Source organism: Desmodus rotundus, chromosome 4, assembly GCF_022682495.2.
Source record: "Desmodus rotundus isolate HL8 chromosome 4, HLdesRot8A.1, whole genome shotgun sequence".
Lineage (NCBI taxonomy): Eukaryota > Metazoa > Chordata > Mammalia > Chiroptera > Phyllostomidae > Desmodus > Desmodus rotundus.
The window spans coordinates 62,188,126-62,203,380 of NC_071390.1; the positions used below are offsets into that span (position 1 = coordinate 62,188,126).

The window sequence follows — 15,255 nt, forward strand, 5'->3', positions numbered from 1 at the left end:
CCCACTTACATTCAGGAACATAGAGATTTTATTTATTTTCTTTGTTTTTTACATTTCAATTTCCTCTTTCCTAAGAAGAGAATCTATTTTTCAACGAATACCAATACAACTATTTTCATTTATACCCATGTGTACACAACCATCTCAGAATAACAACATTCGTACTGCCATCCATATTATAATTACTGAAAACAGTTTGAGAATTTTCCCCCTCCTTGAGATAGTTTCTGAGTGTTATGCCATCAACTTGATACACAATTAGATTCATTTATTTCAGTGTAGTTTTAGACTTACAAGGATTTATTGAAGCATGTTTTTAATAGCAGAGGGTTAGAAACAACCCAGTCAGTTTTCTCTCCAGTTAACATCTTTTCATGTCCACAAGTATATTGATTATTTTTAAAAGTAACATAATATTCTGTTGTATGATTATATCACATTTTCTGTTTAAATATTTTTTGATTATTGGGCTTTTTTGGCTGTTTCTACTTTTTTGCTATCTGAACAAAGCTGCATACTTTTACTCATAATTTTCTGCATTTGTTTATTTCTACAGCATGAATTCGTAGGAAGGAAAAAATTACCTTTTTAAAAAAGATTTTAGCTAAATTTTAAGACATTGGCCTCCAGAAAGTTTGTATGAATCTAACGCTATTTGGATATTAGATGAGTATTAGATTCCTCTCAACAGTGATAAGTCAGCTGGTGTTAGCATTCTTTCTTTCATCATATATATTGGCCATTTGTTTTATATTTATTTTGTGATCTCTCCATCATAGCCTTTGTTAATTTTTTTCATGTTCATCTTTCTTCCTGATTTTTAGGTAAACTATATTAAGGACAGCAAATTTTTCATGATTCCAAAGAGGTTTTATAAAATACCTCCTTCTTGTGCTAAGATTAATAATTATCCAGACCCCTGTCTGGTGTGGTTCAGTGGATTGAGCGCCGGCCTGCCAACCAAAGGGTCACCGATTAGATTCCCAGTCAGGGCATATGCCTGAGTTGCAGGCCAAGTCCCCAGTGGGAGATGCATGAGAGGCAACCACACACTGATGTTTCTTTCCCTCTCTTTCTCCCTCCCTTCCCCTCAGACTAAAAATAAATAAATAAAATCTTAAAAAAAAAGAAATCTTTCTCTTTAAAAAAAATTATCCAGAGCTTTTTTATAATTACAATTATTTTATTTCTCAGTGGATCCTGGAAGGAAGGTCCAGCAACACAACATTGAAAAGATTTGGATGGAATACCTGACTTAAAGAACAGTCTAATTTATTCATGTTATCTATAATTAAGTTGATATTCTTCTTCCATAAGTTTTTCAAGGCCATAATCTCTAAGTCACTTAAAAATTTGTGGATTTGTGATCTTATCATCTTACACTAAGGAAAGATCTTGCAGTATTGAATCAGTTCTTGGATTAGAAGAATCCACTAGTGGACTATAATTTTTTTTTATTTAGTTATTTAGATTTTAGAATAAGAGTATTTGAAAGCAAAACATTCTTTTTTTTTTTTTTTTGTCCTCATCCCAGGATATGTTTATTGATTAGAGAGAGAGGGGAGAGGGGAGGGGAGGGGAGGGGAGGGGAAGGGTGGGGTGGGGTGGGGAGGGGAGGGGAGGGGAGGGAGAAATTGATGTGAGAGAAAAACATTGATCAATTGCCTCCCCTATGTGCCCTGACCAGGGATTGAACCCACAACCTTTTGGTGTACAGGACAATACTCCGACTAACTGAGCCACCCAGCCAGGGTAAAACATTACCTTTTTAAGGATAGATGATCGCTAGCAAGATTGCAAATACAACAGAGGATGGGCTGCTAGTAGCAATTTGACTACTCCAAATGAATTAAAACAAACCTAGGAGTTAGTATTGGTACCATACTAAGGTTAGATAGGTAGGTTTGGCACAAGAAAGGAATGGAATAATCACATCATTAAAGGATTATTTTACATAAATTATCCAGTCCTTAGAGATAATAAAGCAAACCTCCCATACCAAATATGAATAAATTTTAGGAAGTCTTTTATTATCTTTGATTATTTGTGTTATTATATGTTTACATCCTGTTTTGGCCAGATTATTTAGGCTGTCTGTGCATTAAAGTCATCATATATAGCATGGGAGTTGTACTAGTCATGAAATCATAGGATTATGTTGAAAAATAAATGAATATTTGTAAAGTACTTAGAATGATATCTTACAGTTTGTAAGCTTTTCAAAATAAAAATTAAAATCTGGTGGGGAGGAATACTTTAGAGAAGAATGTTACAAATAGCTTAATCAGGTAAATCAGTTGAGTCTACTTTTTTATTTAAGAAGTTTTATCTGTAAAATCTGTTTTTACAACACAGACATTGAGTAAATTCAGATTATCACATAGCCATGTTTCTATTTAGAACTAATGATTACACGTATCCTTGAGCTAGATCATATAGCATTTTTACTGCTTTTGTTCATAGGATATTCTGAATAATCTTGAATCATGTGACCTTGAGGAGGATGACCTTATGCTGGATGTGGATCTGCCTGAGGATGCACCTCTTGAAAATGGTAAGTGGGGACAGTATTGAACCTTTAGAGGCATATAGTTGAGCTACTTGACTACAAACCAATTTGATATTTGTTATAGACTTCCTAATCTCAGTGGAGGAAGACTTTTTAGACTGAGAATCAAGCATAAGTGATGTTAAATAGGGTCATTGCAAATTTATGTAAATGTTTAAATCCTGATTTTGTAGGTCTTAGATGTTATCTGCATGATCCAATAATATTGTATACCTATACCATAAAATAAGTAAATAGGATTCGGCCTATTATCTTCTCCTACATATATACACAATTTTTCTCCCTTTTTCTCATTTTGATTCCAACAAGAAATACATTTGACTGATGCGGATCCTGGCCCCCAGGATCCTGGGTTGTGACTGCAATAGACCAATACACACGGACTACAGAAATCCTGTGGACAAAAAGGGATGGCATGGCCACTCTCTAAGTGAGAGAGGGCGAGAGGGCTAGAGAGAGCCCAAGAGAGATCTGACCCCTGCCTGCACAGGCTTTTATTGCTTTTCTGGACACATTACATTGAGGATGGTCCTCATTTACTATGCACAGGTTCACCACAGGTGATTACCTTTTATAGACAACAAAGGACAGAATACTGCTAATTACTTCAAAGAGAAGGATGTTACAGCTCAAGCAGGAAACTGGTCACACTTCCATACTTGGGTGGTTTAGCACAGACTTTAGGAAGATGAAGATAACTCAGTGAACATTTGCTGCCTCAATTCAGGGTGAGGCAGTTTTAGCAAAAGCAAGTCTCATAGCAGCCTAGGCACAATGCAGGCCTGATGCCCCACAGGAGAACCTATCTGTGGGCGGGGGTCCTGCCCGCCAACCTTACTCCCCACTGGCTTTTCCAAGTGAGGGCTGGTCCACATTTCACTACGCTTGGAACGGTTCCCCATATTTGACTTGTGAAATATCAGCTAAAAATTATTAAGTTGATAAATATTTTAAAAAGATAAATCTGGGAAAATCGTGACCTTCTGAATAAATCATTCTACCCTTTTTATGCTGAAATCCAGTCTGTCTTCCTCTGTGGACCCCAGTAACTTCTGGACTGGGGCTTTAGCTAATCCATAGGCAAAAGGGGCCTGGGTGCTCTTACCCCTACTGACATAGCATTTGTAGGATTTTCTATCTTAAGGACTGGTCAAGAACAAGAGACCAGCCTAGGAAAGCCTCTGGGATGGAGGATGAGATGGGGATACTCTTGGCGAGAGGAATGGCTCAGGAGATTCCCTGTTCGTCAGCATTTGCCTGGTCTGTCTGGCCTACCAGGGACCAGTGATGAACTGAAAAGGGTGGTGAAGTTCTTTTCATACATGATGCTAGAAAAATGCAAGGGTATTTCAGAGAGTGTAGCTGTTTGGTTTTTTAGTGCATTATTGAGGTACTAGGAACCTGTTACTGCTCACATTTTTCACATTGATCAGGCTTATTTTTGTATGTTTTGTGTATGTGTGTGCTGCCAGGATGCTCTGTAACAATCAATTTCAAAATCTCAATGACTTTCAAAATAGACATTTACATTTCTCATTCGAGGATCTGTGGATTAGCTGGGATGGCTAAGGCTGTGGGACTGAGTTCAGGTCTACTTGTTTTTCATTTTGAGAGCAGAACAAATTAGAGCAGGTTTCTCCCATGGCAGATGACAGAAGGACAACAGAATGAGCAGAAACATACATATATCATCTCTTAAAGTCTTTACTTGGAACTAGCACACTGTTAATTCTACACCAGTGGTACTGGGAGATATACACTATTCACAGTGATAAGTTCTGCAATAGAGGACATTAAATGTATAATTCTATTAAAGGAGGGAGTGGCAAGCTGATAACAGTATCTACTCTACCCCTGGGGTAGAGACTTGCACCTTGTGGTTCTGCTGTCACTTGGGATGCTCCAGCAACCAAAGCGGAGTTCCAGTCAACTGAAAGAAAAATCACAGCTAACACCCAAGATGGAGAACAGGGAAAACAACAGAAATCCCAGAATTAGAGTGACCGAAGGAGATGAAAATGAGAGCACTAGGGAGAGGCAGTTGCAGTACAATATTTTGTGGAGCTGTAAAAGAAGATTGCCCCACAGAATGGTTCAGAAGATCACAGAAAGAATAGCTGCTATTGAAATCTGAGTTAGTGGCCTGGAAGATCAAGTAGAAAAATATTGTAGAACACAGAGGAAAAACATAAAGTATTGAAAATTACAAGGGAAAAAATAATGAGACTTCGTGATTCAGGATATTTAATGTGAAGTTTTAAGGGCTGGTTGTGAGGGATTTACCTAATTGGTATAAATCACATCCTAAATAGTGCATTCAACTTTGACAGAATTATAACCACTTCTGGAAACCTCACCCCTTTCTGAGCTAAAACAGAAAGTAGAGATGGAGTGGGTCTTAGAGGCTGTCTCATCTTTAGAGTACAACAAGAAGTTATCCACATATCAGATAAAAGTAGAATCACAGGGAACTTAAAGTCTTTGAGGTTTTGGTTAGGACTTATGAAAAGTTTGAGGGAATCCCTGAGGTACATCTCACATATATTACAGATTTTCCTAGAAGGCTAACAAATACTATTTTAAGCTAGTGGATACTGAAGAAAGCAGAACATGCACCTAAAATATGTTGCCTTCAGAGGCACTAAAGATAAAGCAATATTTAAGATTAGTATTGCCAGTAAGTTGGGAATGACTAGTGTCTTTATAGCTCTGAGATCCTGAATAACACTACACCCACCCATGGAGTGTTTTTGATTGGGAGGATAGGAATGTTATGAGGACCAAACAGGGTTTAAGGAGTCCTCTAATATACTTTTGACTATTGTTTGGAGTTCCCTTTAGAATCTGGTTCTTGAGGCTATTGGGCAAATTTGGGTCAAGTTTTTGGATGGGTCACTCTGAACCTTGATGGGTTCAACTCACTAACTCTACAAATGTGGGTAGAATTTTTGCCAACAAGAAGACTGGTACCTCACTGAGATCTTCAATTTGGCCAAAAGTTTGCCATGGCTTCATAATGAATAGGTGACTCTTCTGTGATTCAAGGTAGAAACCATGAGAATATTTATCTGGCAATTGCATATGTGTAGTAAATCATTATCTACTAAGCCAGCATATGTGTAGCACAGAGGAGGCACAAATATTAGTTGAATGTTTCGTGGACTGTTATGGGCTAGGATTTGAGAACTGTTTGAGAGTTATTGGACTTATTCACACCTGAGTGGTTTGGTGACACAGGGGCAGTTTATGTAGAAGTAGTAGGTTGATATTGTAGTATCTGTATCAATAAAACATTTCAAGGTTGTCCTTAAATATTTAAATTATTTTTGAGTTTAAGGGTGAAACCAGAAATTGGGTACTTGGTTTCTTTTGTAGAACACTTTTATTCATCACCCATTTTACTTTTTCTATTTTATTTCTTAATGCAATATAGGACACTTTTTAAAAATATATATTTTAAAGGTTTTATTTATTTAATTTTAGAGGGGATGGGAGGGAGAAAGAGGGAAGGAAACATCAATGCGTGGTTGCCTCTCGAGCGCCTCCTACTGGGAACCTGGCCTGCAACACAGGCATGTACCCTGACTGGGAATTGAAGTAGTGACCCTTTGGTTGGCAGGCTGGTGTTCAATCTGCTGAGCCACACCAGCTGGGGCAGGACACTTATTTTTTGAATGCCCTGCTATTTATAGTATCTGTAAATGTGTTAAGAGATTCTTTCCTTCAGTGTTTAACTGAGTGTGGTGGAGGTATCTAGTTGCTATATGTGAAAGACTATATTCTGAGTCTTATTCTGCTTTTTTTTCTAAGGTTCTTTCCAAGCACTGGAAGTTTGTCAATGAAGCTATTTATGGTATTTCTGCTTTAAAATTTTTCACAGAAGAGCGAGGAGAAAGATAGGGTCACATCTCTTTCAGAATCTACTCCTGAATGTTATCTAAAGGTGTTAGTCGATCCTTGAAGGCTGCAGTGGATTTATCTTTACTTAGAGAGCTGAATCAGAGCCCAGTCTACGTTCATAGAAAATAATTTTGTTGAGAGCCTCTGAAAGGCCTTTTCTAACTTCTTTTGGGTTTTTTTGTGCAATTGAGTTCAGGACACCCTACCCCGAAATATGGCACCTTGGCATATTGAATATTTTAAGCTGAAAGAATTTAAGAAGATAGCAGGAGGGGAAAGTCACTTTGACCTGTTCCCCTCTTTTCCCTTCTTCCCTGAAACTGGTTATAAAATCCTCATGTGAGAGTTGCCCTCCCAATACATCCTTTTCTTTGAAGACAGAAGGATACCAAAGATAATCCTGAACAATAGGCCTTGCTAAGTATTCCCCTGTTTTCTACAATTACCCAATGCTCCTTAACCAGTCATGTTCTTTCGTGACTGTCCAGTATTCATCAAACATAGCATAAAAATACACAGGTCTAAAGGTTTCTTTGGATCTTTATTTCCTTACAAAGGTTCCATGTCATGTATTATATTAAATCTATTTCTATGTTTTTCTCTTGTTAATCTGTATCATCAGTTTAATTTTCAGGCCTTAAGAGGGTGGAGAAAAACTTTTTCCTCCTCTATACAATGTCATGGGTTCCTAAGTTATTAAGTTCTTCACACTGTGCTTTTTCCATTCTGTTTTTTTGCTCCTGGAGTTTCCTCTAATGTATGAGCTTAATGGTGTAGATCTGGGGGGCTCTGGATTATCAATTCCTTACACTGTTCTAAATTACTCTGCAAATTTCTAACGATCTTGTTTAGACCTTAGAAAGTATGTAGCCATGGCTCTCAGCTCAGAATGAGAACCAGGTTTTAAAAAAAATTCCTTAAGGGTTTTTAACCCCTCTTCTGAAGGAGGTTTAACTTTAATGGGTTTTTAGGTTTCTGGCCAGCTTTGGGGGAAAATGAACAAATCAGAGGGAGAGATTGTGCAGAGAGAAATCAAGGAGCATAGAATGAGGGAAGAATAATAGGAGAAAGAACTTTTGGTTTGAGTTACGATTCTGGAGGATGTAAAAGATAAATTGTTTTAATTCTTTTATATTTTTCTTTCTCCTTGATCAAGGAATCTCATAAGGAAACAATTTTGGAATCTGAATGTATTTTGGCAGACCATTAGGTATTTGAGATTTGTTCTAAAATGTCTCCTTAACTGAACAGTTTTGTGTGTCAACTGGTGGTTGTTGGTGTCAATTCAGTGCCAATGGGAATCCTCAATTTGTGGTATGATGAAGAAGGAAACTTTATTCAGTGCAAACAGTTCAACTGATTCACCACGCTGTAAAAACAGCACGGCTGTGGAACAACTCAGTTGTGATAGAATTGTCTAATAGAACAGTGCGGGGGCCAGGCAGCCCTGGGGCCAGGCCCCTCTCTGGCTACACAGCTTTGCTCTGCTCCTTGATGGGCTGTTCTGCCCTGCTCTGATGAGACATCTTCAGTTTTTCAGCTCAGCCAGGGAGACACAGTCTTCAGTCTTCAGTGGAAAGGGAAAGGATGCTCCCCAAGCCAGAGGAAGCTGTCTTATATGTACAGAGTCCCCACCCTCGGTTTTTGATTGGTCCGTCCTCATGCAAATTAGGACTAAATCTTCAGTTTGATTGGTCCCAAAGGCACTGTCTTGATTGGTCAGACTAGAGCTGCTCTGATTGCCCAGAGATTTACAGCTCTGATTGGATGGGGAAAACCTCAATCCTATTGGTTCAAATATGATTCTAGGAACTCCTTTATATGGGCAGTCCCAGATGGTGGAAACCCAGTGCAGGTAGGCAGTTTAAAGCAGAGGCAGGCAGTTCAGCCCAGGCTTCTCTGTGAATTATAGTTTGTGTGAGAGACCCCTGTGTAAAAATGGTTGCTAGGCTCTGTTTTTCAAAATTTGAGCTCAGTTAGGCACAAGGAGCACTTCTTAGTAGGTGTCTTATTTATTTTTTCAAGCTTCACAGTTATATCAAAAGCATAGTTGTATTGCATTATTCTCTTGCTCAGGAACTTCTGATAGTCACTCATTGCCTATGGATTAAAACCTAGCGTTTGGCACATTCACAGTATATAATATTCAGACTTGTGAAATTTCTATCATGTGTCCATTCTTATATGTGCTGTTTCCTCTACTCACTCTGGTTTTAAACTTTTCTGAGTTGAAAAAGATGTCTACCTCCTGAATTCCACCCACCAAGTTATGGTGCCTATTAAATCTCATTTATTTATGTTATTTTTTTCTAAGGCCGCATTTTTGCTAAACTTATTATTGAGGTATAGTCCTATGAGGTTAGTAGTATTGTCCTTGACCACTTTCTAATTACCATACTTTCTTTTAGAAATTTATATTTTTGAGTACTGATTATATTTAGTAATAGCAAGGTTCATGGTTTTGTTTTGTTTTTTCCTTTTTACACAGGTTTTTCCACTTTCAAGCCAAATTTCAGTTAAAACCTTTCCTGATCAAATTTTAAAACATCCTGCAGAGCACATTTTTTAAGGCTTTGTGATGTATAATTTCTTCCCATTATCTTCATAGCCAATTGTTAGTCAACATACGAAAATATTACTATCTGTGTCTTCCATTACCTTCTTAGGACAGGCTACCAGAAAGATAACCTAGGTAACTTTTGGTCTCATGTTTTGTTCCTTTATCAAATTAGAAGAAATGTATATGATGAGTGTTAGACATAGGCGTCCGTCCCCACATGCCATACCTGTCAGTTAGCTGTGTTAGATCTTCTTTACCTCCTCAGAGGGTTTAAGTCCCGGTATTATCTCTCTGTCTCCTACTTACAGTAAAAAAAAAAAAAAAAAACCCAAAACCCCCTATGTACCAAAATGTGTTGCCTTTTACATTGGAGCTGGAAACCTCCTTCCAAAAGGCCTTTTATTCACCACTTGTAAACTTACAGCTAGGGCCAAATCTGCTGTGTATAGATAGTTTTGGTCAGCATATTGGGTTAAAACTTTTCAAACCAGGATGCTTTTAGGTTTGCCCCATCATTTCCTATGATATCACACATTCAGAAGGATTTATTTCCTTTCATAGTCTTCTTTGTCTTGTTTCTTTATTGGAAGAAACTAGAAACTAGTTTCTACAAACTAGAAACTGTGGAAACTAGCTTTGATTTATCTCCATTTTGTAATTTTATTTGCTATCATTTTCCTTCTATATTATTTCTTTAACTCTGTTTAAGAACTCAGCCTTTTCTCAGAAACTACCATTGAAGTTACTTCACTTTATCTTCTTAGTCACATTTTAAAGTATATAAACACATGACTGATGGGTGCCTTAGGTAGAAGTATAGCAGGGCCCTTCCTACAGATTCTTGGAGCAGTCATATCTCTTGAGAAGTAAGCCCCTCTTTCTCATTTCTACTAGTCATCTTTTGTGGTCATGACAAATGTTTGTTTCTAGTACTTACTTGTCATTATGCCCAGGTTTATTCATATTTCAATAAAGGTACTTTAATTTAAAGGCCATGTTTGGTACCAACAACCTTTAGTAAACAGAAAAACCTCACGTCCATTTTTGCATTGTAATTTCCCACAGTATTTAATCTTATCTTCTGACCTGTTTGCCTGGGTTGTTTGCTTCTTGTTACTCTGTGCACTGTGTTGATGATGTGCTAATTACATATCAGATGTTGTTATAGAATTTCTTGTGTGGGGAGTGACTTGAATTTTATTTGCCCTATTTGAGAAAACTGTGAACTCAGAACATTTAAAATTAGGTATATATTATCCCTCAGCTGAATAGAGTTCCTTAAACTAACATTAATATTTTAATGCCATGTAGAAATACTTAAGGAACTTAACCTAAAGTCTATGAGTGTGATATGAATGTAAATTAAACACAGTTTTAAGCCTTCATAAGGTTATTTTTAGATTTATTTTTCTTTTGCAATTTCATTTTCTACTAATGATTTTTTTTTTTTTTTTTGCATCATGGTCACCATGCTTTTATTTATCTTCAGGCTGGTTTTCTACAATTGAATTTTAAAAAACAGATTTCAATTTATCTCAATAAGAAATTGTTTGAAATAATTTCCAATGTAAGGCTTCTTTTAATTTTTTCCCTTAAAAAAGTCATTTTAAAAACTATAAAACATACAGTTTTTTCCCAAAATTGATCCCTCTGATGAATTTAAACAAAATTTCAGTGTCTTTTAAAACCTTATTTGAATTGTGCATTTAGAAGAAATATATTACAGTGAGTTCAGTGTACATGAGAATGAACATCTATACTTTAAGTGCATTATCTTTGGAGTATGAAAGTTTGTTTTTCATCTGGTATACTGTAATGAAACACTCTGTATTTCAGATTCAAATTTTAGGTTAAGTGAAAACTATCACTTAAATAATGAGGTATTTTTTTTTTTTTTAATAAGGGATTACATTGATATTTAAAGCTTTTTTATCACAAGGATTTCTGAACATGCATGATTTGAACTTTCTTGTGTAATAATTGTCAAACTACAGAATCCTTTCCTGTTCCTAGCTTGGATTAGTGTTGAGTTGTATTTTTAGTAACAGTCCTAACTCAGTAGCTATGTAAGCACTGGGCGAAGATGGAGTCACAGGGTAAACTGGGCTGGCTTCCCACAGGGAGGGCTGGGAATCCAGCAGGAAGGAAGGCCTGTTTGTCAGTGCCTTGTGTGCAGCTATGTCCGAGTAGGCAGCAGGCAACACAATGTCTCCCTTGTACAAAGTAACTCTCTTAGCGAGTGCTCAGATATGTGAGGAAAAAGTGTTTGGGTAAGTGAAGGAGAGACTTGGGGTATTTCAGAGAGATTCTTTTCGTGTTTTTGTGGCATTTGGATTTCAGGGAGTGTACTATTTGTTGCTGCAAAGTACTGGCTTTGTTTTCAGTGGCATTTTAAACTTACTGAACAAGCTTTACTGCAGGCAGATCGAAGCGTGTTTCTAAAACTGTGAGCTTAATTAAAAATATGATTTGTTTGTGATGAAAAGCTAATTTGTGCTTCTTGAAATCAGGGAAAATTAATTGTGACATTCACTTTTAGGAATGAATTCTCTACTAGACTTAAAATCTACTTATTTTCATTCTGAAGTCAGAATCAACTAGTGATAATGATGAAAACCACTTAAAACTGATTACTGGTATTTAAAATGTATAATGTTGACTTCAAATATAATTTGCTTGTTTTAAAACTGAGGCCATTAATTATTATTTTAAGTGACTGTGATATGAAGGTTTTAATAATTTTCTTCAGTTCAAATGATGTAAAGTTCAGTTTTTACCAAAGAACTGGTTATTTTTCTTCTGGAAATTTTGATTTTGTGATTAGCTAACATAAATGATTGATATTTTTCAGAATATTTTATAATTTCAGCAGCATTTAATGATCAAACTATAAATAATTAGTTTTTAAAGAGTATGTACATATTTATACTGTTTGCTTTTGAATCTGCCTAGTGGAGCATGACAATATGAATCGCTTTGATCGATCAGACAGAAATGTTCGGCAGTCTCAGGAAGGATTTTGGAAAAGGCCACCCCAGAGGTGGGGTGGACAGGAACATTACCACCTCAGCCATCCTGACCGCTATCATCACCATGGAAAAAGTGACTTGAGCAGGTGAGTCTAATTTTCTATCTTCTGATTAATTTCGAGTCATAATTTCCCCTTTACCCCCCCCCTTTTTTTTTGGCCTGGTTTTCAATGGGCATCAAAAAACATAGCAAGTTAAATGTGGTAGTATTTAGAATAGCATGTCTAATTTTTTCTTTTGGCTCAAATCTTTTTTTGTTAACTTTATCATAAATATAAATATTTTATTTATGTCTGCTATTTTGACTTTAAGTTTTGGTGTGATTTTCTAGTTCTCATTTGGGAATGATTAAATGTTGGCTTTGTTGAAGTTTGTTGTTTCTTGAATAATGTAAAATTAGTGCTGAGTAATTTCTTTGGCATATATAAATTCAAGTTTAAAAATTTCTCAAGTACTGTGGAAAACAAAAGAAGGTACTGTGCAGTGCTAGAATTCTGTTCCTTTCAAAGCATAGCATAGTAGTCTTTAATTTGATTAGACCTTATGTACAATGTGGCTGTGTAGTCATTCAGGCCTGGGATCAATCCCTGGCCTGGCACATATTAGTTTTGTGAGTTTAGGTGATTTATTTAAACCCTCTCTACTTCAGTTTATCATTTGTGGAATATAGTTTGTAATAGCTTTTCCTCACTGGTTAAGGATCGAGTGCCTGGAGCACTGTAGGTGTTAATTTCTTTTTCCTTTTCACTCTCTGTTGTGTTCCACTGGGGACTTGAGGTTATTTTGGAGCTAATTTACAATACAAGTAATAAAATTGGGAAAAGAAGTTGTGGAAGGGAAACACATGGCCTCATCTAACTCTTGAAGTAAGAAAAAAATTTTGGCTATAACATTCCTTGCAGCAAAAGCAAAGAATAAAACTTGATCTATAATGAGAGTTACAGAGTACATAAAATAAAGGGCACATTTCTCCTGAAAAGATTGCCTTTTATGAGACAGAAACCTAAAAAAGATTGGTTTGTATGCATTCTTATAAGGAAAATGCCTTGTGATATAATGGGCAGGTCTCAGACAGCTTCCCATAGTAGAAATAATCATAAATTCCTTAAGTTCATTTCTTACTTACGTTCTTCAGTAAGCTGCAGAGAACTTTAGTCCAAGTGAGAAAAGGTGGTTCTACAGTGTGTCTTGAAATGATGTTGTCCAACTAAAAATCCTTCTATTGGTATAATTTGATACAATAATAAAATTTAGAAGATTTAAAAGAATGCATGCAGTACATATCCTCTCAGGCATTATTTTGGCTGTTCTGTTTTTCATACCTGGGCTTTTGATAAGGAGTGGATGTCAGAGAGTTGGTATTATCACACAAGAATCTACTGTAAACATAGTCTTCATCTGAAGATTTTACTTCCCACATCTTTGATGGTTGGTATATAAGCACGTAAATTTAAGGCTCGATTATGAAAATTTAGAAGTCTAACTAAAATGTGAACCATTGCTTATACTTCAGATAAGATTTCTTCAACCATTTCACAAATATTCACTGAGAACGTATATGTTGAACTCTGCTCAATTCTCAAGCTGGGATAAATTTGTATATTGCGTGAGAGCTGTGGAATGGTAATAGCTTCTTGAAGCATTGTTTTGAAGATGATAAAAAGAATTATGCAATGTGTGGGCTCAGTTGGAATCATTGCAATTATTGGTTAGCTAGAATATTCATGTGCCTCTTCCATCCCATAAAAAGATGAGTAGCAGGTACTTCCTGCTGACAGGGTGTTGAGTCTGTGCAGTGACAGATTGTTGATAGTTATAGTGCAGTATTAGTGTAGGGCAGTGATATCTACAGGACTGTAGAAGCAAGCAGCAACTGGTTGTCTTCTGGGATAATGGTGTATAAAGGAAGTTACTATTGAACTGATAATTATGACTGTAAAGATTGCAGAGGAGTGGTTTCTGTAGAAGGATGAGTATTCAGATGAAAAAAAAAATAACGTGCAAAACCATTTATGAAATAGTGTGGCATTTTCAAAGAACTACTCAACATTTAGAATTGGATTGCTAGGTCATTTGTAGGAATGAATAGGTGTGATTTCTAACTATAGATAGCAAAACTATGCATTAAAAGATAAAGGGTAGCAAATTTCATCTTAAAGTGACACACTATTAATCAGATTGTACAAAATGAAACAGATTACCTGGAGGTAGTAATCTCTGTCCCTGGGAATGATCAAACTGAAGCTGATTAGTTTATCTGTCAGAAAAGTTAAGCCACATTTTCCAAAAACTATTTCCTGGATGTCAGTAGGTGCAGATATCTCTGATCAGATGAGTGTGGGAATGAACAAATTAAATAAAGTTAAACGAGTTTTTTAATAGACTCCACAGTGCCTTTAATGTATATAGTATTATGATTTTGCACAAGGTGGTAAAAGATAGAATATGTAGCCATTTCCCAAAACATATGACCACAAATCTCCTACACAGATATTTTGAAGGACTAGCGATTTGTGGATCATCCACATTGGTAATTCTTAATGAAGAGAGAGAAATGCAGAGCATTCTTGGGAGTTTCTAATATGACTCATTTAGTGCAGAATTTCCCAACATGGGCTGTGGTATACCATTTTGTCATGAATAGTTAAGTTAATCAGGGCATTTGGAGTTTGGGACATCTAGCTCCCCTAGAACTAGATGGGTGGTAGAGAGAGATTCCTTGTGCAAGACAACCCTTACTCCAGCATACCTTAAAACTATCATTTTCTCTCTATGCCTTGATGTAAAAAAGGTTTGGATGCATTAACCCCAGATCATTTTTAATATTACATGTATAAAAGTTCCTCTTTCCATTCTGTGATTTCTTGGGTATTAGTTCCCTGTCCTGTCTGTCCTTCAGTTCCCAACATTGTCATAATTATAGGATTATGTCTTATCCGTAACTCAGGGGACTGGTGGTTCAGAAACACTGATCTACTTCCTCTAGACAGATCCTCAATTTATGAAAGAGTTGTGTTCTTTTAAACGCTTTGTCAGTTGAAAATACCATAAGTCAAAAATGCATTTAATACACCTAACCTACCTAACCATCGTAGCTTAGCTTAGCCTCCCTTAAAGGTGCTTAGAACACTTACATTAGCCTTCAGTTTGACAGAATCACCTAACACAATGAATACACTACAGAGTATTGGTTGTTG

General features: G+C 36.4%; 1 protein-coding gene across 5 annotated transcripts in view; it reads left to right on the plus strand.

Annotated features, from left to right (window-relative positions):
* CCSER2 (coiled-coil serine rich protein 2) overlaps window positions 1–15,255 on the plus strand; it is a 194,377-nt gene that overhangs the window by 85,313 nt on the left and 93,809 nt on the right. For 3 of the 5 annotated variants that reach the window (XM_024561424.3, XM_024561426.4, XM_045195917.3), the window contains exons 4-5: window positions 2,464–2,554; window positions 11,982–12,144. In XM_024561424.3, coding sequence (XP_024417192.2) covers window positions 2,464–2,554; window positions 11,982–12,144 — 254 coding nt within the window. Of the gene's footprint in view, window positions 1–2,463; window positions 2,555–11,155; window positions 11,300–11,981; window positions 12,145–15,255 lie in introns of those variants that run through there. The other 2 variants (XM_071221241.1, XM_024561427.3) reach the window with 2 other exon arrangements.